The 26274-nt window shown below is 42.8% G+C and overlaps 2 protein-coding genes across 8 annotated transcripts in view; one reads left to right on the forward strand and one right to left on the reverse strand.

Annotated features, from left to right (window-relative positions):
- Nucleotides 1-7699, forward strand: part of TTC38 (tetratricopeptide repeat domain 38) — a 55461-nt gene extending 47762 nt beyond the window's left edge. For all 6 annotated transcript variants that reach the window (XM_074901796.1, XM_074901797.1, XM_074901793.1 and 3 more), the window contains exons 10-14: nt 502-583; nt 1499-1664; nt 4411-4570; nt 4859-4932; nt 5724-7699. In XM_074901796.1, the coding sequence (XP_074757897.1) occupies nt 502-583; nt 1499-1664; nt 4411-4570; nt 4859-4932; nt 5724-5817 (576 nt within the window). In that variant the 3' untranslated portion in view covers nt 5818-7699. The remainder of the gene's footprint in view (nt 1-501; nt 584-1498; nt 1665-4410; nt 4571-4858; nt 4933-5723) is intronic.
- A 122-nt stretch (nt 7700-7821) lies between these two features.
- LOC141958842 (protein mono-ADP-ribosyltransferase PARP12-like) overlaps nt 7822-26274 on the reverse strand; it is a 34505-nt gene continuing 16052 nt past the window's right edge. Inside the window, exons 8-15 of one of the 2 annotated variants that reach the window (XM_074901791.1) lie at nt 25943-26108; nt 23410-23530; nt 22794-22890; nt 22286-22364; nt 16825-16955; nt 15042-15193; nt 14383-14435; nt 7822-11746 (exon numbers count right to left, since the gene is read on the reverse strand). In XM_074901791.1, the coding sequence (XP_074757892.1) occupies nt 11732-11746; nt 14383-14435; nt 15042-15193; nt 16825-16955; nt 22286-22364; nt 22794-22890; nt 23410-23530; nt 25943-26108 (814 nt within the window). In that variant the 3' untranslated portion in view covers nt 7822-11731. Of the gene's footprint in view, nt 14436-15041; nt 15194-16824; nt 16956-22285; nt 22365-22793; nt 22891-23409; nt 23531-25942; nt 26109-26274 lie in introns of both variants that reach the window. The other variant, XM_074901790.1, reaches the window with a different exon arrangement.

Below are 26274 nucleotides of genomic sequence, written 5' to 3' on the forward strand. Positions count from 1 at the left end.
GACCTGTACAAAGAACTGTTTTTGCACCGAACTGTTTTGTACCTAACAAGGTACTCAGTCAACAGAAGCATGTCTTTTCATTCCTAGTTAATTTATTACAGTTCTTCACTGTCTGGATTTCAAAACAATCTTTGTAAATAAGCAGGATCAAATTAGATAAGATATCTTTGTAAGGATTCTAAAAGTGGTGCAAGCGTTAAGAAAGCTGCTGGGCAGGCTCCTATCTACTAACCTTGGCAAAGTGCAGTAATATTTATGGCACTATGCGGGTAAAAATAAAATACCTTGGTGACTCTCCATACTTCATAACAAGAAAAGCAACACAAATGAAGCGAGGTAAGTGCTTGTCATTACAAATGGCTGTATTCAGGAAAGATGTGATTAGTTTTGGAATGAATAAAAAGAGAAAATCAATTCTGTACTGTGAAAACAAGTTTGATTATCTGAATAAGTTCCCACTTGCACCTAAGTGGAGCAGCTCGTGAATACCTGTGGTTACAGATTGCGCCCCGGTGCCTGTCGAGTGGGAGCATGCTGGATGTAGTCGATAACTGCTCGATGCTGTACAGGCTTCACCTGGAAGGTAGGAAAGCCACCTTAACTGTAAGGGGAACAGCTTGCTTTTTGCCTCCCCCTTCCCCTACCTTGCACGTTGGAGTGTTTCAATATACTTACAGAGCAAGCTTGGTCACTTTGACAGAAGAAATCTGTTACAGAAGAAAATTCTGCTCTTGAGTAAAGCTTCAACATGAAACTCATAATTTTGTTCTTCCCAAAAGCTTTGGGTTTGGTTTTTTTTTCCGTGCTGGTATGGTATTTCATTCAGCTCAAACTAGCATAGGTCCCATATTTCTTTTTTGACAAATTAATTTTTGTTGTCCCTGGAGATTTGAGACTGAAAAATGAAGTACATAAGCCTCTAAAAAGCTGTGGAGCTTCCTTGAATTAAATTTCAAGTTCGATGTTTAACTTTTCTATTTTGATAGTGATTAAAATAGCTAGTACATGTATATCAGCCTCTGGCTTTTGTGTACTCCCCCAACTCAGTGGCATTTCTCCTTAACATTTTAAAACTATGGTTTATAAACTAGATTTCATGAAGGGGGGGCAACAACAGATGGGTATTATTTTTACAGTATTCTGCTAAAACACTAATGAGGCATCGGGTTTGTTTATGAAATCCATCATGGCTCTGTTTTTTTTGATTGCTACAGATGGTTAATTGTGAGCATCATCTCCGAGAAGACATGAGCAATCTCGTAATAAAGCCAGAACAGTGAGATCTAGAATATTAGTGATAAATACTCACATTCAATAAATTCTTTGCCCAAATGCTGCCGGCTGCAGCTGAGCATTACTGTATGAATTTTGCAACATCAGGGAATGTTTCCTTGAGTTCAGTAGGAATGCTGTTTATGCTCGGTGACTGCAAATGTATTTCACAGTCGTGCTTTTGCAAGTGGTATTTTTACGGAGGAAAATATCTTTTTACTCTCAGGTGTAAAGCTTGGAGACAGGTGGAACAATGTTCTCAAGCTTACAAAGAAGCACACCAAAGATCACGTTCTTCTGTTCAATGACGTGCACGTCTTGATGTCCTCACTTGGAGCCAAAGACCACAAAGCTACTGAGGAGCTTTTAACAACTCTTCAGGAACTTGCCAAGTAAGCAAGTGAATTAAAGTACTGTCTTCAGTAAATATTTTGTGCTCTGAGCTTCAGGATGATAATGTCTCTGGCTTGCTGAAGCACTACAACATGCTCCTCTCTGCTTTAGTATGTCGTTGGGACATGTCTGGTTTAAGCAGGCCAATCTCCAGTCAGGAGGTCCCTATAATTATTTATTTTTTGAGTTAAGGTCTAGAGGGGTTTCTGTGTTCTTAAGCAGAGATCTCTTATGTTTGAGGTCATGGGCACTAACTGAACAGTTGCTGTGTATTTCCTTTTAATGGGTTCACACTAAGCCATTCTACCTACGATGAATAAAGTATTTCAGTGAGGGCATTCTACAATATATGGCAGCTCTCTGTGGTGGTTCTTTTTTTGCTCTGGTTTAAAAGGTTCTTTAATTACAGAGCATTAATTGGTACTGATATTCCAATAGCTACTGTTTGATGTGTTGTGGAGTACCTCTGCAGGAAATTGAATTTCACGTACTTATGCTAAAGTACTAATAGAGAATGTTTTGCTTTCAAATTAAATTATTTGAAAAATTTGAATATTTAAGTATTTCTTCTAAACAATGGGGGTTTTTTCTATTCCTTTATGTATTAAATAACTATAAATTGCCTTGGTTTTTTTGAATGGGTTGATATATAGATACTTTAAATGCAATTTCCACCCACCCCACCCCCATGTTTTTCCTCTGTTTCAGCATCTATTGCTTCCCTTGCCTTAAAAAAGAAGGAAGGAGAACCTGAAATTGTCACTATTTATTCCTGACTATAATACCCATCAATCAAAAATATTAAAAAAGAAATGTCATTTTTAAGAATACTTACAAAAAACAAATAACTGTCGAATCAATCCTAAGCATGTCTGATTCGACTAAAGTAGGAAATGGCAAATATCTTTTATATAAGTATATAAATATATGTAAGTATGGGTATAAAGTCTGTAAAACTGCACATGCACACCACTTTAGGGAAGCTTTAATGAACATATGCTACTTATCCTTTCACTCAGTGCTTCCTTTTGCCTAGATGTTCAGCCTTTTGCAGTACTACAGCTGTACAGTTTTAGCTGTAGTTTGAAGTGTTATAAAGCTTAATTTTATTATTTGAAAAAACAGACTCTGAGATGAAGGTGAGATGATGGCTGGCTGGATTAATTTATGTATATCAAAGATATGTAATAGCTAAATGATACCTAAGATATGCGTTACAAAAGCAGTCGTAACACTTTGGCACAAACAAGGGTCATTCTTGGCTTTTCATTAATATTTTTCCCTAGCCTTTGCGATTTAAACTTTTTTCTAAAGTATTCCATGGCGCTCTCTGGTGGTTGGTATCACATGCTTATTTTCAGGGATGGAAACGTTAATGCAGGAGGGGGTGTTGTTGCTGTTGTTGTTGTTCATGAATTAATTCTTCAGATCAGTTTCAAGAGAAAGGAAAAAAAAAAAATCAGTCATGCATTTTCTGAGAGAGCTGGAACAAATGTTTAAATGAAAAACTGTTTCATCATTAATGTCAAACTGCTTATTTCAAATGCACTTCTGTTTGTGCACCTCTCGCTTTTCAGGAGGCCGTATTTTGTTTAAGGAATGAGAAACACATTGGGCAGCACTGCATGCTGGAAAATCAACACTGACCTAGTGGGAGAAATGGGAAATTTGTAATACTGCCTCAGGAAGGAGAGCACAGAGTGTGCTCTGGCTTTGGTAAATTTAAGGTGACTCTAGGCTGTCACTGCAAGCACTCAAAGCAGAAGCCACTGACTAAAGTTCTTCAGTGTTAAATTGGAAAACTTACAGAAAAATCTTTTCTAAACAGCGAATGGAATTTATAGCATCGAAGTGTGCACTGTATCCTCAGGAATAACTTATATTGCTTGGGATAAAAAGCCCCCTCTCCCTCTCCTCGTATTGCCAGCCCATCCACTGAAATGGCAAGATCTCCAGGGCCTGATCACGGTCAGCTGCTTCTGTAGCAGTGGGAAAACACAGTTCTACATTGTCCCGTGGAGGTATTGCCTGCAGACCAAAGAGCTACAGTTTGGTTACTTGTATTTTTACTTTTTTGGGGTTTTTTTGTTTTGTTTTTAATATGGACAAGGATGCCTGCTATTACGTACACATTCTTCTGCAGGCATATTGTCATGCTGTGTGCCTCTTCGACTCTTAGATGGGTTAGAATACAAGCGCTAAAAAAAAAAAAAAAAAAGAAAAAAACCCTACCTTAAGAGCTCGCTATTCTGTCGTGGTTAGAATAAAAGAGCAGCCTTTGAGAGCTGTTGTTGGGAATAGGTTTAGTTTACAAAAACGGTGAGGCACTGCACCCTGTGGCAAGGTGTTTTGCAAGATGATTATCCGGAGCTGTTTGCAAGGGACTGAGTGCCACTTTTGGCAGAGATGAGGATAAAGATCTAGCAGTAGGATGTGCTGGTGAGATTATCAGAAGAGAAACTGTGCAGTTTTCTCACTTTTCTAGTGAAAACTATTGCAAAGGTAGGAGGGGTTGGGCTTGGGCCTTTTGTGGATATTTTCAGAAGAATGCAAATGGAGTGACTGATGAGTAACAAAGAGCTGAAAGTAACATAACCACGCCAAAAGATGTTACCTAAAGTGCCTGAAACATTGGGGTTTGTACGGGGGGGGGGGGAATCTGTCTGCAGGCAGTGTCAGACTGGCACTGAAATATGCATATTTCTAATTTGATTTAGGGGAGTTAACTGCTTTCTCATTCTACAGAGCACCTTGTGCCGACCATGAGCTTTCCCTGGCTCCTAGTCTGGGGCTGCCTCTGTGCCAGGCTTTTGTAGAGTTTGAGAATGGAAATTGTGACAAAGCTGTCGACCTGCTGTACCCAATCCGTTATCAACTAATCCAAATAGGAGGCAGCAATGCTCAGGTAAAGGAGATCAATAAAAGACTTTCTGATGCGATTTAATGCTCTTTCAGCAGCCTCCGTTAGGCACTTTCATTATTAGCAACACTTCATTCTTCAAAAGTGAAAAGCTGAACTGTGCTTGTGACCGAATCCTATTTGCAAATGCTTATTAGCAGTGTTGGCTGTTTAATTTTTCTTACAGATGTGTTTCCTTCCTCAGTTGTTTTAATAATTTGGTGAGATATTGTAACCAGCAACGCTTTATATATTACTTATTACTTTGTGGTTTTGCTGACTTGTTTTTTTCAGAGGGATGTTTTCAGCCAGTTATTGATTCATGCTGCTTTGAATTCTAAATCACAAGCCAAACAAAACCTGGCAAGGTGAGTATTTTTCCTGATAACCATTTGTAGTACTTTTACTAAAAGGAAAAAGTAGCAAGTATACTGAAACCGATAAATTAAGGGTAAAAGTATATGCAAGCATTTGTGTTCAGTATAGTAACGTTTAACTAGGATTAAAAGTACAATTAGCTTCCAGTTCCAGGAGTACACTCTTTTGGTCTGGATGAATGATCTGTCTGTGTTCAAGGGCAGTTGATTTTCAGATAGTTCTGCCTCAAAACGTGGCCTCCTGCCTGTGGATCAGTGCACTGTAATGGGCTGCTAAACTTCTGTAAATCAAATCTGTCCTGCTGATGACATCTGCTTTATTGGGAAATAAGATTTGCAGAGTCTGATATGTGAACTCACCGTAGTGCAAATCCCTTGCTTGATAGAAATCATAGATGCTGCTTCTTCACCCATATTGAGCTCTGTTGGAATGTACTGACTGGGTCTGCCTGTGAGCCTAAAATAACAGATCCCTGGGACAATATGCAGCCTGGCCTCTTTCCCTCCTGAGGTCTCTTAGAAACATAAAAATGAGATACAATATCAAAACAATTCTTCTAATGCACCCTGATCTCTGAGAGCTCAGTTTCAGTCTCTGTCAGTGCTGAAAACCACACTGTTCTCCCTAAAGTTATTTCCAAGAAGGGAAATTTGCACCTCACGAGCAGGTCTGTACGTGCTGTTTTCCTCCTCTTACCAGGATACCACTGGTGATATTACAGGAAACCTGAGGTTTTACTCACAACCTTCCTGTTTCTCTCTTACCTCTTCTCCTTCCTCAGATGCCTCCTGAGAGAACGTGATGTGATGAGACCCAATTCTCCAATGACAGAGCGACTTATTAGGAAGGCAGCAGCTGTTCATTCAGTGGCGTGAAAGTCCTTCCTCTGTGCTTCAGCTGAAATAGCAATCGGTTTACCAATCAAAGTCTGGGTGCAGGGAGCAGAGGGGTGCCATGCTGTAAACCTAGAGATTCACCGTAGGTAAGAGTACCCTAGGAGCCAGAGGTCTGATGAGAGTTTCCTTACAAAAAAAACCCAAACCAAAACAGCTGTTGCATTTCAGGAGGCTGTATCTTAGATGATTCCACAAGAAAAAAAAAGACAATAAGCTGCTGCTAAGGCACCACTTTCAAAGCATCCTAGGACACTACTTTTCTGGTTATATTTTTCCAAAAGTTCCCTCTGACCCTCATTATATACAGCACAGTAACAGTGCCTGAATTTCAGTCATTCATTGGCCCAATTTATTACTTTGTTAATATGTTAAATAATCAGTAAACCACTCAGGTAATTTTAAATATAGCTAACAGGAAAGTATGGGGCTGGAGCCACTACAGGCATAAACTGAATTCTGTATCAAGCTTCCAGTCCCTTCAGACATGAGTCACAGGTCTGTCTGCATTCAAGATCTCTTTCCAGGTGTGTATTTTAAAACTCTCTCTCATAAAATGTTAAACATTTCCCTTTCAATACAGCACCTCAGAGCTTTCTGAAATTACCATGTGAACAAAAGCAGCCCAGAGGGATAATAGCTGGCTGTGACTGTTCTAATGCAGGTACTCCCTTGGCACTTTTAAGGTTTTCAGGAAAAAAAAAAAAAAAAAAGGAAAAAAGCCTGGATTTCAGCTAAACTAGTACCATCTCTGAATGGTAGTTTGGACTGGCGTCTTTGTGCTCACCTGAGCTTTTGGAAAGTCAGGCCTTACTACCCTCTCAGTAGGACGGGTCCCTCTAAAGTAGAGTTTAAAACCACTGTGAAAACTTATTACCACCTCAATAGGACGGGTCCCTCTAAAGCAGAGTTTAAAACCGGTTTGTAGAGCCTGGAAGGGAGGTTTTACCATAGACGGAGCACTAAGGGGAGCTGGCACAAAGCGTTGTCGCAGCACAAATGATGTGACAAGCTTTTGTGCTGCAGATGAGGCACAGGATGAGCCATGAATCTCTAAAGTTCTGCTGCCTCTGGATTTCTGCAGCGTAGCAGAGCTAACAGCTTGTCCTGCAACAGCCATCCAGAGATCCCTAATGAAGAGAAAGGATATTTCAAACCAAAACTGAACGAATGCTGCCTCTTCTTCCCAAATACAAATGCCACACTCTTCAGCTGCCCAAGCTCTGCCCTTAGTGTCACATCTGCAAGCTCTCCTGGACACACAGGTGCCAGCCCTTCCTTCCTGGCCAGCTCGGCCTCTTTCCTGTGGCCCACAGCAGCCCCATTCCACCCAGTTTCCTTTTGACCTCAAAAAACCCACCTTCATAACTGGTCCTGGAATTCCTGCATAGAGGAATGTGGAAGTGCCTTGCTGCCACCCTTCTTCTCCCAGCCCTCACTTGAGGAATAAGTAGTTTATTTTTAAATCAATGATAATTTGTGACACCAGGTTAAGGGTATTGCATCCTTGCCTGCAGGCTTTTGAATCCTGCAGCCAGTTGTAGTTCCCTGTTCTTCAGCTTTGTCACTTTATCTGTGCAGCCATGACTGGGATTGGCTTGCTCTGTGCTAAAGTTAGACTAGATTTTGACTATTAATCGGTGCATTTCAAGCAATGACTTTAGACAGGTAGATTTTTTACTCAAGGAATATATCAAATCTTATTACAGAACAAAAGCCAGAGGAATCTGCTGGCTGGTTACGAGGAGCGTAGTTTATGTGATCCATTGCTACACAAATTCAGGAATTACATTAGTAGTACTTTTGATATAATGTGATTGAGAATTTTGTCTGCTTTACATCAATAAATGCAAAGACGTGCTTAGTTGAGAGCAAATACATTACTTCTTTGCGTAAAGCTTTTAAATGGGTTATTTACCTAATTTCATAAACCTGTAACAGTGTCCTCTTTGCTTCCGTGAACATGACTAGAAGCTTTCTCATTCAACTAGTACTACACATTTTGTCCATAAATGTGGAGTTTCTGGTTTTCTTCCCCTCATTTTTATCTAAAATACTTTCATTCTGTTTTGCTTCACCATCCTATGCTGCCTTGTTTTCAGTTACCATTATGGAAAATAATGAAAAGCAAGGAGCTCAGTGGGAAGAACAACAGGAGAGGAAGAGCTTGAGCAGGGATCATGGAGACTCCTAAAAGCTCAGCTTTTTATATCTTAAGAGCAGGTGATAAAAAATTTTTTTTATATAAAGATCTGTTGCTTACAAGATACTGGTTTCGGACAGGTTCTGCAAATACAGAGACGGCCCCATCGTGTCTCTTGTTCTGTCTTTGCCGCGTGCTACTGCCAGACCTGCTACTGCAGTTATTCGTAACACTTCTGGTGGAAGTGTGGGCAAAGCAAAACGGCAAAAACATTTCCTTAACACACGGTGCCCAGAACAAACGCAGGATGGGATGGAGATCCAGTGCTGTGTTGCCGTGGCACCAAGAAGGAATGTGAAGCGAGGTGGAGGCCGCCCTGTCCCCTTCTTCCACTTTTCTCAAGGAATATTTGGCATGACTCTACAGATTTATCTCCTGCTCTTCCCCTTCTCTCAAGGGCTGTTTTGCAGAGCTCTGCGGACGTTACCTCTCATTCTTCCTCTTTTCCCACAAAGCCAGCACACACCTTGCACCGAGGAACGCGCTGTGTCGCTACTCAAGAAACAAGTCTGACCACAGTCCTGCCCACCCACACGTACACACTTCCATAAATCCTACCCCGAGTTTGTATCCAACTCGGAGGGACAGATGGATGGGTCTGTGCTCCTCACCCCCCCCAAAGGGACACCTTTTGGTAAGATTTGGGAGTGATTACCCAGGAATTAAGTGCGATTGCAATCGGGGGTTTTTGTGTGTAGTGCTACAGAGCCAACATGCAGCTTGGACATTTATCGTAGCCAATCTCAAAGAATCTTTAGCTGTTGCATAAGAATAAACTGTACTATTTGTGAACCTGACTGCTTCTCCTGAATGCAGCCAGACCTACAGCTCGTGGGCTGTTCATGCGTCTGGTGTCAGGCCTATAGTTACAGCCCTAATTGCCATACCTATTAAGAGATAAATCCAGCCCCCTCCAAGCCCCTCTAATCTCTGAGGACCAGCCAGAACGCAAGGGGATTCATCTCTTACCACATTAATTCATTACCTTAAACAGAACAGCTTCTCTTAACATCAAGCAAGCTGTACCAAAAGGTTTTTTAAAAAGTCTTTGCTACAGTGGCTTTTAGGACCTATTAAAAGAGTTGTTAAAGCTTTGTTGGTTTAGACTTCGTAGTTAAGCTGTCCTAGAACGGGCAGTGATGCTTGGTGGTGGGTAGAGGAGGCTGCTGTGAAGGAGCTAAGGGCTCGCCCCCCAGCCCTCCAGCTTCTTTGTTTATGGGGGGGAAGAAGCGTGCCACCACCTCAGTGCTATCCTGATGTACACTGGGGTCAAGTCCTTTTTTTTTTGGTTGTTGTTTGTTTGCAAATCCAAGACCAGATTTATTACAGTCACCCAGGGTGAAGCATGCAAGTTTTCAACCCATCTTTGCCTGATAAAGGCAAACCTCTAGCTCTTTTCAAATACAAAATAAAGGCCTCAGGCTGCTGCAGGAACCTCTGCACATGTGCTGCTTTAGCATCCTGGTAGGCCGAGCGACTGACCCGAGAGCTTTCCAGAGGATATTGATCCTACCTGTGCGCAGCCACTGTGCAAAGTCCCACCAGCCCCGAAGACGCTTGGCAGCGGGAAATGGGCTTGTTCTGAGGCCTCGAGGCTCTGTCCCCAGAAATGGCTGTTGAATTTGTCTTGCAAATCTCGTATGCGAGACATAAGACCCCGAAGAGCAGCTGTGCCAGAAGGCTGCACGCTCACAGCTTTTTCTTCAGAGCTGGCGCCGACATCGTGTGGCCGTAAAAGCCGGTCGGAGGAACTCTCTAAGTCTCAGTTTGAAGTTTTTAGGAGGCAGTGCTGGACGCACGGGGGATTATTCCACGTAACATGCACACGCTAAAACAAAAGTTCATCCTTGATATACCTTAAAGATATGAATATTCATACATTTTCCAAGAAGTCTCCACCTCTCTACTACATTTACTTAATGCTGGCATTGCGAAATTATACTACATGTGTGTGGGGGGGTGTCTCGGGTGGCCGTTTGGGCAGTTACCCCCCCTACTCCTTTTTCCCTTTTACGGTCATGAGTCATTTTGAGGACAATTTCTTCTCCTTGGATGTTTCCCAGCTCTGTTGTCCAGCTAAGTTGTTCTTTCTTATCCTCCTTGTTGGAGCAATTCTGCCAGGATGTGTCTATTCTCAAGGTTAGGATATTTTCTCTGTATGTTTTAATCACTCAGGCCTTGTTAAATACAAATTTAAACATTGTTTGGCAAAAGAACTTCTTAATATTTAAGGTATAATGGATCACTAATTGTTACAGGCACCAACTGCTCGAAGGCATCAGTAGCAGCTTTTTTTTATGGCTTCGAGGTGCCAGGGAAGCAAAACAAACCCCCCAGAGCCTCACACTGTTCCTGTCACACACCTCAGAACACTCTCCTGCTTCATACTTGAAAGGTTTAAGCTGGGGTGGAGGGAGGGACTGACTGTTTGAATTGTGCCAGGCCTACGCTTCGGTGTAAGCAAACTAGAGGGTTGGTACCCTGCTCATAGGGGTACACTGGGGAAAAAAAAAAAAAAAAAAAAAAAAAAAATCTATACAGAAGTAAACTGCAAACTTACAAATATTTTTTTGTTTGTTTAAATAAAAAACTTACAGTGGTGCTACTCACAACACGTTCTATGGTGCGATTCCCTGAACTCGGTGTCGTGACACGTGAGTAGTTATTCCCTCAAAGAGCAAAAATATCAAGGGGAAAAAAAAAAAGGCAAGAGCAGCAGTATCTGGGCATATGAATAGACCCTGTAATGCTGTGCCTAGAAGGTGGTGAAGTTAAACTGTGCCCTTAGTAAATGTATTTTTAACCTTTACCAAACAGGCTTGTTCTGCACCTACAGAATTCCCTAAAAACCATTAATGAGATTCTAATATAAAGGTGGTGAATGCGGCAGATGCAGCAGGGCAGTCAATAACCTGCTTTTAGCCAATCCCAAACACCAAGAAAAGCATCAGCAGTGACAAATTGAAAGTGCTGTTACCAGACTATTTCAGTCTCCATAGGCAGCACGAGGATTGCCAGAAAAAAAGCAAATATGGTTTTGTTCAGAGTCAATAGGAACGGAAAAAAATTACTTTCCAAAATTCTGTTGGTTATCATGAAAACCCACTTTGATTTGGTCTTACCTTGTGGCTAGTCTTCGCTTGCAGCAACAACTGGGACCATAAACCAGCCCCGTGGCTCCAAGGGTACCAGATGAGGCATTAGGCCTTTCCTCTTGCACGTTAGGCCTCGTGTGGAGCTCAAAGGGCCACTGTGGCAAGCACGGCCTTTCCCTTGCAGGGGGTTATTCTTGGCATCAGGAAGAGGAAGAGGTGCCGGTGGGTAGAAGAACTGTTTCTTTATGCTTCATCCTCTTGCATTCAGAGTGTTTCCCTAGCTCTCCTCTCTCTTCAGCATCATCACCCAGGCTGACGTTCTCATCTCCCTTCCTTGCCCAGAGCAGCTCTCCCCCCGAGTCCAGCCCCCCCATGATGAAAGAATCAATATCCCGTACAGGAGAGAGTTCAACCCCCACCCACCAGTGGTTCTGGCCAGGCCTCTGGAAGAGCTGTTTCGGAGAGGTGAGGCATGGCCCCGGATATGCTGGTTCTTCCCTTGTTCTCCCTCTGGATCTTGTGATTTGTTCTGATTTTGAGCTGTCGGCATCTTGCAGGTATTCTCCATCTACTTGCCTGACTTGCAGCTTCAGATTCTTTAGAAGTTACCCATCTAAGTATTGAAAAGACCACATTCTCAGGATAAATCACAGAATCACCTCAGTTGGAAAAGCCCTTGCAGCTCCTCCAGCCCAACCATGACCCTCCCCCTGACCGTTCCCAACTCCCCCAGATCCCTCAGCGCTGGCTCAGCCCGACTCTTCAACCCCTCCAGGGATCCCGGGGACTCCCCCCTGCCCTGGGCAGCCCATTCCAACGCCCAACAGCCCCTTCTGCACAGAAATCCTTCCTCAGAGCCAGCCTGACCCTGCCCTGGGCAGCTTGAGGCCATTCCCTCGGGGCCTGGCGCTGGGGCCTTGGCTCCAGAGACTCATCCCCCCTCTCTGCCCCCTCCTGGCAGGGAGTTGCAGAGGGCCAGGAGGTCTCCCCTCAGCCTCCTCTGCTCCAGACTGAACCCCGCCACAGCCTCACCCTGTGCTGCCATTCAGTACCTGAATACACATTAAAACCAGTAGTTCTGCTACTGTTTCTTATGCTTCCCCCTTTTTTTAGAGCTTTGACAATCAGAGCAACTGTTGGAATCCATGGAATCCATCCAAACTACTGCAGCACTTAATAATTAAGTGTACCTTATTAAGAATAAGATATATTATTCTCCACAAATCAGACTGTATTCCAGCCTTCACACTAAAATGTGCTAAAATGCAAACCCGTGCAGCTCCCTGCTTTAGGGACACGAGTGAAGACACTGAGCATCTGGTTCACCAGGTCTGGTGAGTTGTGCAGTAAGTTTACGTACAAACTGCAAGCTAGCAAGCAAAAAAATGCATGAAAACATATTTTATTTGTAAGTACGGCAAAACTCAGTGACTGAGACACTCTACAGGCAAGCAAAAATGGGAGAGATCTTAGAAAGTGATAAAATCTTCCCCTTTTAATACATTACTGATGCATATTTTCATTTAATTTTAAGACAGTGATTTCAGTAAGATGTTCTAGTATGATATATTTTCCCTGTCCTCTTGGTAACTTGAAAACTTGAGTAGCACACACGGTTGACAGATTAGTACTGAAGATACAAATAACCAGGAAGGTGTTTGTGTTACTGTAAAGCTTATCTGAAAGTAAAAATTACCGCTCCCCCATCCTCACTAACAGTTTCCCTCTGAATAAGACATCTTTGTACAGAGGGTCTTGAGTTCCATTAACTTACAAACTCCATATTAAAATTCATTAGAAAGTTTCACAGAGTTTTTCTATTTTCTTTCTTGGATGATAAAAAGCACGTAACTTACTAAAAAAGGGCTTAACCACCTGTTGGTAGGGTTGTACATCACTGACAAAAAAACAGACCCAGGGAAGCAGCATCCAGGGTCACCCAAAGCGACCTCCAACACAAAGGAGCTACACCTGGGAGTTGTCAGTGAGTTGCCCAACGTGATGTGGGCAACGAAACACATTTACGAAGTGTCTTAGGACAGCAGTTTTACCACTGGCCTCTAGAGAACAGAACTGGTCTCTTCCAGTCACGTCATATTTTTGGAAAAAACGAAAATTAACGTATAGAAATAGGACAGAAAATATCAAGGCTTTTTAAGATGTTTCTCCTGTCCTATAGGATTTGCCAAGCGAACGTTCACATTGAGGAAATACATCTGTCACTTGTGACACAAGCCTTTCTATACTTACGGCCATTAGTTGCATCCAAACCACCAAATTTTACTACCTGCTTATTCACAGGTTGTGACTTTCAGGGTTTCGCTTGAGCTCTATTTTCGTACAGGTCACACAGCAAGTTACTGCAGATCTGCAGAAAGAATCTGATCCAACATTTGCTGATCCAAATGGTACCTGCCATTGTACAGATAAAACTTCTACACTCGAGAACTTACATCACTGATTTAAAATGAGTTTGTTTTTTTTCTGTTCGATCATTTTCAGCTTGACACTATCAGCATAAACAAGCAGCACTCTGAAATCTACATCGTTCTCACACACTGACTCGTTTAGAATGGTGACAGACGAGAGGATCAAGAACAGTCGTATTCTGCACTGACAAGAATCTCTGACTACCAAAAGCCTGAAAGTTTGCTTAAAAACTACTGTACTATTTTCTCGACTGAGCTGTTTGCCAAGAGAAATCCCCTCTACTGTATTTCTGAGAAAACGTGTTTACAATTATTTGCCCCCAGAAGTCGTAACATTTGATTTCCCATCCTGTGATTCTGATTTTTATGCTACAGTTATCTAAATGTCTATGCTTCATTTAAGAGAGGAAGAGGAGAAGAGAAGGCAATTAGTCTCAACAAGTATAAGATCTGCTTTGCCAGCCCTCCTCAGTACAGGAATTAGTTGGATTAACTTTCTAAAGGATTGTGTTAAAAAGAGCAGTCACCCAATACAAGAATACCTGCACTACGGAAAATAAGATGAGGGATACAGACAGCTCCCATCCTTCTACGATAACGTACATTTTTCATCTTCCTCTTTATACTGTATTATATACTCTGGGTAAATCTGGTATTTTTCAAAGACAACAAAAATGGAGGGATTTAGCTCATTGTCCACACAGCTGTCATAAAACCGGAGCCCATCAGTAGACTTTGCTGGGGGGCGAACGTAGGTTGTGCAGCCTTTAACATATTCTCCAACCAACACACGAGCCACGAACATGATGTTTGTTCTCACCTCAGGCTGACAGTATCTATGGGAATAGGAAGCGTCTCTGGCAAAGTAACTTCCTAGAAAATGGTATGAAAACACAGTTGTAAGGAATAGGTATAAAGCGACAGGGAAAACGGAGTTTTTCAGTATTTGACCCACTTTTCAGCTCTCTTCTTAGTTTACATAATATCACAGTACTTTTTACAAGTGAAAGGATTTCGCCACAGAATCTCCATTCAGAAGTTGCTATTTTAGGAATAGTTTTTTAAAAACGGAAACATATAAAAACACTACAGGTGTGCGTGTTACGATGAGAGGGTTAGACAGGAAAACACAAGGGCCTTCCATGATCCTACTGAGGGAATGCCCGCCCTTCTTGCTCTCTGCCATGAAGACTAGTGGCCATTTCTCTGGTAAGTTCAAACAATGATCTCGAGCCTTCAGAAGATCCCACCTACAGCAATAAAGGCTCTTCAGACCCCTATGTCAATTCTCTTAACGCCTGGTGAAAAGACTTACCCCTGCACAAAGCAAATCCTTGTCCTTTCCAGAGGGAAGGAAGATCATAAAACCAATTCCTACCTCTTTTTTTTCACCCTCTATAGTTAAAAACCTCAAACCTTTGATTGCTGTAGTATCAGGGGAGTCTAAGCAGGCGTCTAACAGAGCCACTTCCTACGTACCCTTTCCATAGTTAGTTCCATTGCTTCCACAAATTCTCCAGTCGAAGTTGTGAATGCAGATGGCTTCCACGAAGGACGTCTTGGTTCCATGGAACAGGAGCTTTTCGTTTACCTCCTTCCCTCCATTCTCCCTTTTCATCTGCTCCTTTTGCCTAACAGAAAAATGCAGGGGAGGAGAGTGTGAGCCACAAAAGAATAAAGGTGGATTTTTTTTTTTTTTTTTAAAAAAAGTATATAGTATACATGTAAATATCAGCTGGATAAGATTCCCAGTCTGCTTTCTCCTCTTGGCTGGGAAGATGAGACAGACTAGCAGTATGATGAACAATTCCAAGATTATATTATGTAACTGTAATTGGTATATTTACTGATACCACCGCCCAGCAATCCTAGGCAATACTGCCTTACTTCAGTCAGGTTAAGTAGGCGTTGGCACTAGTACAGTCCCCCCCGTACCAACCTTTTGCTCCTGTGTAGGGTCCTACTAGTTGTGCTTTAATGTCTAGTCCCCCAGTGACCTCAGAGTGCTGCAGGCCCTGAGCTCCTGCCCCTTGTGAGATCAAAAACCCAGCCTGCCTTCCCCACCACAGACCCTACTGATTTAGGCTAGAATCAGACCAAGCCACGACCAGTATCAAAAAAGGAATCACAAGAGGAGGCTCAACTAGTATCTCCTATGGCTGTTTCACAGCGTCCAGCTGTCCCACGGGTTTTCAGCAGCTGTTGAAGGGAACAAGGCAGTAATTAATATTCTTTAGGAAGCGACCAGCTACAAAGTAAAAGCCAGGGAGAGTGGAGGATCCTTCCAACTTGCAAACTGCATACAAAGTTAAGAGCAATGGACTGAAATTTGTTCATTGAGAACTTGGTGATGTTAAACTTTGCCAAATTATCTCATTGGAGGAGAATAAAAAGAAAAAATTATGCACTATTACATGTTTTTAAGTGTTTTGAGATTTGCTAGATGGAAAGTTTTTATGAAATTATTAGCTGATAACTTCCTGGGTTGAGGTTTGCAGGTGAAAGTGCTTATTTGAGCAGTGTTTTTCTTCTCCATTCCCATTCCATACAGTCCTTGAGTATTTATTAAGTACCTGTACTTTTGTTTTAAACTAGACAGCCGTACTATGCAACAGCTTAGTCTTCTATCAAGTTAACTTGAACGTGGCCATTTATTGTCACTAGCCTCAGCTCAAATCTGTTAGTATCTAGCTTGGCAGAAGTACCTGGAGCTCAGTATCACTGATGCAGGCGCTGAAAACCAGAAAGGAGCTCTGGAACTCAGAGCTCATTAAGTTAAAGCACAACGATTCTTTCTCAGTGAACACTGACTTCATTCAGCAAGGGTATTCAAACTCTTGAGAGAGCCTTACATGAATCTGACTGGAAAAAAAAAAAAAAAAATACCAAGGACCCTTTACCCCTGCATGCTTCTTTTTTAGCAAGTATTTTATATACTGTCATGGATAAACACCAGTAACAGAGAGATGTGTGCAGCAGGCAGTTACTGTTCAACCCCAGATACAATTTTGTGTCATTCCTGTCTTTCTATCTGCACCCCTCCCCGCATCTTCCAAGCAACCGTGCAAAAGGAACCTCCCCCGAGGAGCCTGACATTCTCTGGAAGGCCTCAGACACTTAATTTTACTCCTGAAACTGTTCCTAAGGAGCAAGTACCAGTCATATTAAAGCAGAAGTGGTAATAGTCTTTCCTAGGAAGCGGATACAGGACACCAGCTCTGGGAGACTCCCTCCCCATAAGGATGAGGAAGCAAATACTGACCACTGAAACACTTTCCAGAGGGATGGATTCTGAATCCTCTGTATTTTAAGGACCTTGTAGTTTTTCATAGTCTCTTGAAACAGCTGCTTTATTTTGTTGTATTCAGAGGTCACATTACTGAGCTCCACTGCCTATAAAATACAAACCAAAGCAAAAGATGACATGAGGCTTCAGTTAGCTCGTAACATGCAGAAGCCTAATTACAGCAGATACACTTTTGGAAGGGTCCCCAAACTATTCTTCTGAAGGTTAATTTAATGCTTTAGATTGTGACTATGTGAGTAATTAGGACAGATACTTAATATGTAAATCAACAGGTCACTCCTGCTTTGCAAGGCCTCCTCACCTCTCTTCAGGAAGGATGCTGAAAGCAAAAGGATCAAATAAACATTTATTATCTCTGAGTAGGAGTTGACACTTTTAACTTCAAATCTCAGTAAAACAGAAATTTCAAAAAATAAAACTTCACTGATTATTCCAGATAATATTAGTTTTATATATAAGCTGATTAAGAACGAAAGATGTTAGATAACAGTATCATTTGTAACCAGACGTTTAAGGGAGCTTCAGCTATTAAAAGATGAAACAAACAAAATACACAGAACCTGCCAGTGTCACAGCTCCTTAACTTCTCAAAGGTAAAACTTGGAAGCTTGCACTTACATATAGACTTAAGAAAAAAAAAAAGCTACATTTCTAAACGTAAGAGAGCAGTTACAACTCTAACAGGAAAGTTACACTAACAGCCTGCTTAAGCAAACACATATCTTCCTTTCCTAAAGGAAACAAAGTCTATTTATCCATACTTTTCATGTTTAAAAATCCATCAAGAAATGCACATTTTTCCCAAAGAAAAATGAGTGCAAAAAATAATTAAAACATGATTCAAGCTCTTCTGCTTGCTTATGTCATGGGTAAATTTTCCATTTTTTAATCCAAAGTCACCTGTGCCTTTAATCTTCTAGAATAAACACTTCTCTTCCATAAACTTGACTGAAAATGCATAATGCTGACAGACTGATGTCACTGGGAAATACTTCCCACTTTACCGCTGCCTAAGCCAAGTGGGAACTCAAGGTGCCTTGAAGTGAAACGTCCAACATCCCACGTACATTTTAAGCAGGAAAGCTGCAGTCATCCTAGAAGGCAGTATGATATCAACATCTTAACCTGTCAGGCAAAAGCTCCACATTCCAGAAGGCTGAGTTTAGAGAGAAGATAAAATAGGATTTATATTTCACTGCTGCATATAAATAAAGAAGTGTTTTTCTGGACACCATACCCAGTTGGTGCATTTAGTACTTATTGACAACAAGGCAAGTCTTCTAAAGATTAAGAATAGACACCTGCACATGGAAAAATTATTTCTTTGAATTTATTAAACAGTTTTACAAGGTTTAATGAAATTTCCCATATCTTAATACAAGAGGTTTTTTTCCAAACCTTCTTTACAACACGTAAAACATTTTGGCCGGAGAAGTATTTATTATCTGCACGCTCTGTGACACCACAGCTCAAGTTGTTCACAATCAAGTTGAAAGTTATGGCACTGTATTTCAGTACTACATCTTATATTTGTACATAAACAATTCTTATTTAGACTAAAAACATGCTTTCGCTATATTGCATCATTTCACTGAGGAACTGTAACCTTCCTGGGTAAAACAGAGCGTCAGCCATGTGGTACAAGGCCTAAGCCTGTAAGAAAAGGTTATTTTATCATTTTATCATAATTATTTTATCGTATGATGGGCTCCAAGCAACGAAGCCAGTTCTCTTTTGCATGAATATTTTGGGATTGTACTTATTTCCCCAAGGATGCTTCTTCTGCTAATAAAGGGAACGCCACATTGGTACTGCAGGTTGATACTTCATAATGACATAACATCTTTATTCCCTTTCATCTTCAGACCTAAAGGGGAAAATCCTAGCGAGCACAAGCATTGGCTGAAGCACTGTCAAGGAGTGGAGACTGAGGCAGAGTAAGAATCACTGCCCTGAGAGATCTCGACAGGCTGGAGCCATGGGCTGAGGCCAACTGGGGGAGTTTCACTGAGGGCAAATGCTGGGGGCTGCCCTTGGGCCACAACAACCCCCAGCAGGGCTACAGGCCTGGGGAGGAGTGGCTGGAGAGCTGCCAGTCAGAGAGGGACTGGGGGGGTGACTGACAGCCGGCTGAACAGGAGCCAGCAGTGTGCCCAGGGGGCCAAGGAGGCCAATGGCATCCTGGCTTGTGTCAGCACTGGCGTGGCCAGCAGGGACAGGGAAGGGATCTGAGCCCTGGGCTCGGCACTGGTGAGGCCGCCCCTCGCTGAGGGGGTTCAGTTTTGGGCCCCTCACCCCAAAAAGGCCATTGAATGACTCGAGCGTGGCCAGAGAAGGGCAACGGAGCTGGGGCAGGGTCTGGAGCACAGGTCTGCTGGGGAGCGGCTGGGGGAACTGGGGGGGTTCAGTCTGGAGCAGAGGAGGCTGAGGGGAGACCTCCTGGCCCTCTGCAACTCCCTGCCAGGAGGGGGCAGAGAGGGGGGATGAGTCTCTGGAGCCAAGGCCCCAGCGCCAGGCCCCGAGGGAATGGCCTCAAGCTGCCCAGGGCAGGGTCAGGCTGGCTCTGAGGAAGGATTTCTGTGCAGAAGGGGCTGTTGGGCGTTGGAATGGGCTGCCCAGGGCAGGGGGGAGTCCCCGGGATCCCTGGAGGGGTTGAAGAGTCGGGCTGAGCCAGCGCTGAGGGATCTGGGGGAGTTGGGAACGGTCAGGGGGAGGAGCTTTGAGTTCTTTTCCAACTGAGACGATTCTGGGATTCTGTGACTGTCATTTCTACCAGCGTATGTTAATTCACTGTGTACGGTATCTGCGATATCAAACCTCGATCACTGGTTAACGAGGGTGTTGGAAGCAGCACGGTTTGAGTTAGTGACAGTGACCCAAGCAGAACTAGTATCTATAAAGCACACGGATAGACTCTTCACATTGCCTCAGCTCCTGTTCCTATTACAGCACAGCAACCTTTGGCAGCACAGCAACCAACACAAAGACTAATCCTCTGACATAAACCACCCACTCGCTGCACACATTCATCAGTTGTACATTAAAGATACAATTTAAAACACGGCATGAAGTTCCAAGACAATATCAACTCTTCTTTTTTTTTTTTTCTCTTTAAAAGGTTTACCAACTACTAATTCCACTTTGTTAAACAAAGAAGAAATTCACAGCAGCTTTCCAACTGGTGTTAGCATCATACACTCTATTTTCTATAAAATTATGGTTCTAAAGAACTTACAGATTTAGGCACTGCAACACTCAAAACATAAGCAATGTTACCAAAGCAGAGCTGCTCTTTTAAAGCGAAGATGACTTTCTCCCTATCCCATATAGGCGTTCCTTTCTAAAATGGATCACTTCCAGCGCAGCAAATTTTGCCAGGGTTATTTGCCAATGTCTGAAGAGAAGGGAATTCATCAAGTCGTAACTGTCAGATCTTACGATGGTCACCACATGTATGCAGAATCCCAGCCAGGCCCAATATTACCTACTGTAAAAAAACAAGCTTAGGGTCCCACAGGAATATTTAATCTAGCCCAGGCTTGCACTTTTAGCACCAACAGGTACCGTGGGCTTTATCACTTTTTAGGAACTGAATTAACATCTCCTTTCCTACGAAAGGCATTCAGTTTACAAGTTAAGAGACGTTTTTCTTCGGTGCCAACTCAACAAGCCAACTGAGCTCTGAGGAACAAGATGATCCTTCTATTTCACACATCCCCATGGGTACCACCGGCAGTACCATAGATCTGCACATCACACTCCAAAGCCTCTCACACACTTGCCTCTGTGACTCCAGAAACACCCCAACAAATGGATGCAACTAAAATTCAGACTGAAGTTTTCAAAATAAATAAGGGAAGCAGTTAGGTATAAACAACCCAGAGACCTAAAAAGAACCAAGTGACCTGTCTTCCTGGCATTCTTTTGAAAAACTTCAGCTTGTGTTTATCAGTTAAGCTGCTGATAAGCCAAGGGAAGAGCTGATTAGCTATATCCTTTATTATTTTGACAGAGCTCAAAGTATGACACGCCCAAATCTTCAAAAGATCTGGCTGCCAGGCCCCCACACAAACCCGTATTAGTTCATTCAGCAGGTGCCAGACACCTGACACTTAAACAATCTTGAAAATTACGAGGTTTTCTGCTGATTGTGAAAAACAGCTATTTGAAATGAGCTCATGTAAAGTTGACTTAAATTTTGCCTTCTGATTTTTCATCAGAACTGTATTTAGATGAATTTGCTATATGCACACACGGCCAGATACTGGTGTTAGACTGAGTAAGGCGTAATCCAACACAAGAGGGTAGTCAGGGTAAAATGAAACAGCACAGAACAGAATGACAGAAACCAGCCCACAGAAGCTCAGAGACATGATATTTCTGGTCCTCATGCCACTACCAATGTAGCTACACTGGGGAAAAATAAAATACAACGCGTCAGAATAGCGATGGAGCTCTCTGTCAACTGAAACTAGCCAGAATTCCCAGTCTGGAAATAGGGTATTACTTCTGTCCTGTCCCTGGCCATCAGGATATCTGTGCCAATACAACTTGGTCAGCAGCACACAAGATTCGGTTACACGGTTCAACAAGGAAAACCTCTTATGCTCCACATTACGTGCCGTTCCCTAATCAGGGTCAAATCCACTATCAAAAAGGACAACTGTAACACCAAAAAGCCTTTTTTCTAGCACTTCCACTTCCTGTATTGCTCTTCCAGAAGGACTGCTTCTTAATACCATTAGACCTAATCATTTAAAAACCACTTGCACGTTTTTGGTCTTGGTAGACCAAATAACAGACTTTGGCTGACAGGGATTTGGTCTGTTTCATTGAAGATATCATTGAAAATGTTTTTTTGATATTATTGGCTTTAACTCTTTATTTCTACCATTCCTTGAGGCCATGGTCTGTGCTCAGATCTGTGATGTACCTGATGGGTGACCTGCAAGAGCATATAGAGATTTCCTTTCCTAGATCTCCAATCCAAACTTTATGAGCCACGATGGTATTACTGTAGGATAGCTTTTTAACCATCTACACAGAAAAGGTCTGGTCTCAGCCCAGCTTCTAGAGATGAACTACACACTTCATAGAAGCCCCTTGCTTCACTGGTGTGCTAAGTCACCAAAGTCAGTCAATTTTTCATTTTTACCAGTGAATTTTTTTTGTCTTGAATTTGGTGAATTTTGGTTTTGCATGTCTAGATGTCTAAAACACAGATGAACTTCATGGGAATTTGGCACCTTCTTCAGGAGCTCTTGGGAGATCCCCATGATCTTTAGCACACCCACCCAGGAAATCACTCCTGATCCTTTTCATCATCTACCCAGTCACAATTGCTTCACTTAAGCATCCTCTCTTTTGAATCGTGCCTTTCCATCAGAATTACAAGAGGGAAAAGAAAAAAAGATACCTTGTATCCCAAGTCAGGCAGTGCAGATCGATCCCAGTGGGTAGGACAGACTTGATTTGGAATTGAAGAATCCCTGGGGCTGTTTGCAAACAGACAGAAAATAAGGTGTTAGTAATTCTAGTACCGGTCTGAACGTTCAAAATGGCAGCATCCCCTCTGGCCAATTCCTACATTTAAAAATAAAGAAAATAAACCACAAAGAAACTGGGAAACAACCTCAGTCTGGGAGCTGGGTTTGCGTGCTGTCGTTTAATTGTCACACTCCTTTCACTTGCTTTTTTAAGACATACCAGTCCTGTGGGTGTAGTATACCTGGAGTAACATACACCCCAGAAACCAGGTGATGCACCAAGCCGGCAGTTTGCGATACAGTAGTTTCTGTTCAGTCAGATGGATGTTTTCTAGCAACAGGTGTGTTCTTTGCACAATTACTGCCAGCACCGGCAGCCGTTTTGCCTTGTAATTGCTTCTGAAATATGAAAAAACAACAACTGAGAGCATCATTTACCCTCTCTTTATCTTCTGCACATCTTCAGAAGACACAAACTTTGGCCGCCTGCAGACCGGTCTTCGAGTTTTAGAAGAGATGTTTGTCTGGGTCATCTCTTAAGGAGAAAAGAGAAGGAAAAAAGTAATGAATACGTCTACAAGATGGGGTCATTAATTAAGGACAAGTGCATATTCATTGTCAATTCTATCTACTGAAGAATAGTTGCAGAAAGCCTATGTAAGCTGCTTCCCCCTCCTGTAACTGTTAGTTAACCTGTGCCTATCTTGCTTGCTTCCTTAAATCATTCATGCTCTTTAAATGTTGCTCCAGCAGCACAATTTTTCATTTTTACAATCCACAGCATCAATTCACTTTACTTGAGGTTTACTATGACTTTATGCAAAGACTACAAATCTTTTTATTTCTGGTCTAATGTGAGTCCGGATAGTGTCAAGGAATAAGGGGGAAGATTACTTTTGTAAGGAGTTTCCTCTGAGCCATCACTTCCCCTTCCAGTGAGTAAATCTGGTAGTGTTAGTAAAAGAAGTTATAGTTTCTAAAAGCTGACAGAGCTTGCAAGTTAGTCTTTGTAAAGCACTGCGTAGTTGTAAATGAGAACCTTTAAAATGAGTACCTTTAAAATTGAGTTCGTAACTGTAGAAGCCAGCCTGGAAGGGTATGATGGCGTCTGGATCCGCCAGATACAAATTCTCAATAACAGCAGAAGATGGTGACTTCGTACTATCCCCTTCTCCCTTTGTGGAGGGAAGAAAAAAAAAAAAAAAAAGAGAGAAAAGAGTAATGAGTAAACACAAACAAGGCTAAACCCTTGATGATAACTAGTCTGGGTGGAGGGAAAGAACTATCTAATCAGAACTATCATGGCCTAAAGTGCGATTACCAAACACTCCTACCACACACACAAATACATAATTAGTAATGATGGGCACATGTATCCCATTGAAATTCCTGTAGCAATTTGTGCTGGCTTTGGGTGGGATAGAGTTAGTTTTCTTCAGAGTAGCTACTACGGGGCTGTGTTTTGGATTTGTGCTGGGCACAGCGTTGGTAACAGGGGGATGTTTTGGTTGGGCAGCGCTTACACAGAGCCAAGGCCTTTTCTGCTCCTCGCAGCACCCGCCAGCGAGTGGCTGGGGGGGGCACAAGGAGCTGGGAGGGGACCCAGCCGGGACACCGACCCCAACTGAGCCCAGGGACATCCCAGCCCGCAGGACACTGTGCTCAGCACATAAAGCTGGGGGAAGGAGGAGGAAGGGGGGATGTTGGGAGCGATGGCGTTTGTCTGCCCGAGTCACCGTTACGCGTGACGGAGCCCTGCTGTCCTGGGGATGGCCGAGCACCTGCCCGCGAGGGGCAGCGGGGGATGAATCCCTGCTCGGGCTTTGCTTGTGCGTGCGGCTCTTACTTTACTGGTTAAACTGTCTTTTTCTCAACCCATGATTTTTCTGATCATTCCAATTCTCTCCCCCATCCCACTGTGGGGGGACTGAGTGAGAGCTGGGTGGGGCTGAGCTGCTGGCCGGGTGTGAGGGATGCACTCGACTCCCTGACCAAACTAGATGGTAGTTTGATTCAGGCTCCAAAGGAAGTAAAGGCCTAGGCCATGTCCAGGCTCTGACCTTCTCTGGTTCCAGCCTGTTCTCTGACAACCCACAGAGGAACAGGGTGGCATGTGAGCACTGATGCACGATGCTGATGATGAGCTTGGAAAACTGGAACACCGATCCTGTGATTAACACATGAATAGCTGGTGGTTCTTCCAAGACTAATTTGTCAAGGAAGAAAGCTGTGAAGGCATCTCACGCTTACCTTTTCCACTGCATGGAATCTGACTATGAGCCAACCACTTTAGTTCATAAATCTAAGAGCCTGAGAGAGCTTTTTTTTTTTTTTTTTTTTTTTTTTGAGTTCTCCCTGCTGAGCAGGAGGCACAGAGGTGATCTCCCCTTGAGCTGGAACATCTCTCAAGGCTAAGAGACCCCTTATCAACTGCAGACCTTTGGTAAGCGACCAATGCCACGCATAACCTTGTGCTATTGGTGTACTAAGATTTTGTATTGGTAACTTTGAATTTTTATTATTATTACATCCTCTGTGCAGGAACAGAGTGAACCTTGCCATCGGACTTTGTTATGTCTCACGTTTACATCCTACTTCAATAAAACTACTTTTGCCTTTACTTTTAGTGGTGATTCTTTGAACAGTCTAAGATCTTCCCCGTGACAAACTGGCACAGTTGGCAGATTCTATATCTGCCCCGCAACACCGGAGCTAAACCATGACGCAAGGACAATCCTCTAATGCACAAAACAATGTAAAATATGAGGGTACGCTGATGGAGATGCTTTCCATTTAAGCTGCGTACTGAAATCAAGGCCCACTCTTGCCAGAGCCACTATATCCATCATCGTTCCCTGCATACTCTTCCACATCCCTGAGTCACCTTTGTGTTCTGCCATTTGCACAGCTACACCATAAACCAGACGGTGAAAAGTCAGCTGCCTTAGGGGAAGGAGAAATTTCTTATTTATTTCTTTTCCTGCATTTTTCAAGGAAATCACTCTCTCAGAGAGGACTTGGCCTCCCGAAGAAAAAGGTAACATTTGATCTGAGAGCGCAGAGCAATCCTTGCATGTCCAGGGAAGCAGGACGCTTAGAAGAGCAGCAAGACTACTTTCTGAATAATTTAAAAGGCAACAAATCTCAAGGACAGTGTATAGATGTTAAATCTGTGTAGAAGCCATGGACTGCTCCAAAAGGAAATCTTGACTGGAGAAGCCAGCGTGCATCATCAAAACCAGTCTGATCAACACAAGCTGAAACAGAAAGGAATTTTGCTTTCCTGCATTTGCCAACAAGGTCTTTTTCAAGGAAGTCATTATAACAAACTATCCAGACACAAAGACAGCCAATTGTTCATACTGAACCTCACTGCAAGGAGATAAGGCCTCTTCCCTGCCCTCCAGCCTGTCATCATTTTATCACATCTGTTAGGAACATCTGCAGCTTCACTGTCGTACTTGACACTGTCAAATTCAAGCATAAGTATTTACTCAATTGACCTTGCTGAGAAAAGGGGAGTGGTGGGGAAAAGGCTCCACACACGTTTCTTCAGAAGGGATTCAAAGCACAGGATGGGGACTCACCTGTTCTCCATATTCAACCCACTGCCCTTGGTTGTTCTTCCAATACCAGATCCACTGCGTGGTGAAGGACAGTGTGGGCTTTGAGACTGATGATGCTGTAGAGAGACGTCGAAGTGAAGAAGAACTGCAGGTCATTCTCTGGAAATCAATGTTCTTATCTGCTACTCTGTAAGGACAAATGCAGGTTTATTATAGTTAACAGTGTATATTTTATCCTCTAGCCCCCAGTTTAAGTTGGTGCAGTTTTCTTTAACATTATGTGACTGCCTGAACTTAATTAGGTCTGAAATAAGAGTCTTTCCCACAGCACGCACGGCAGCTCTGCAAACTGT

Source organism: Athene noctua, chromosome 3, assembly GCF_965140245.1.
Source record: "Athene noctua chromosome 3, bAthNoc1.hap1.1, whole genome shotgun sequence".
In the NCBI taxonomy this organism is placed as follows: Eukaryota; Metazoa; Chordata; class Aves; order Strigiformes; family Strigidae; genus Athene; species Athene noctua.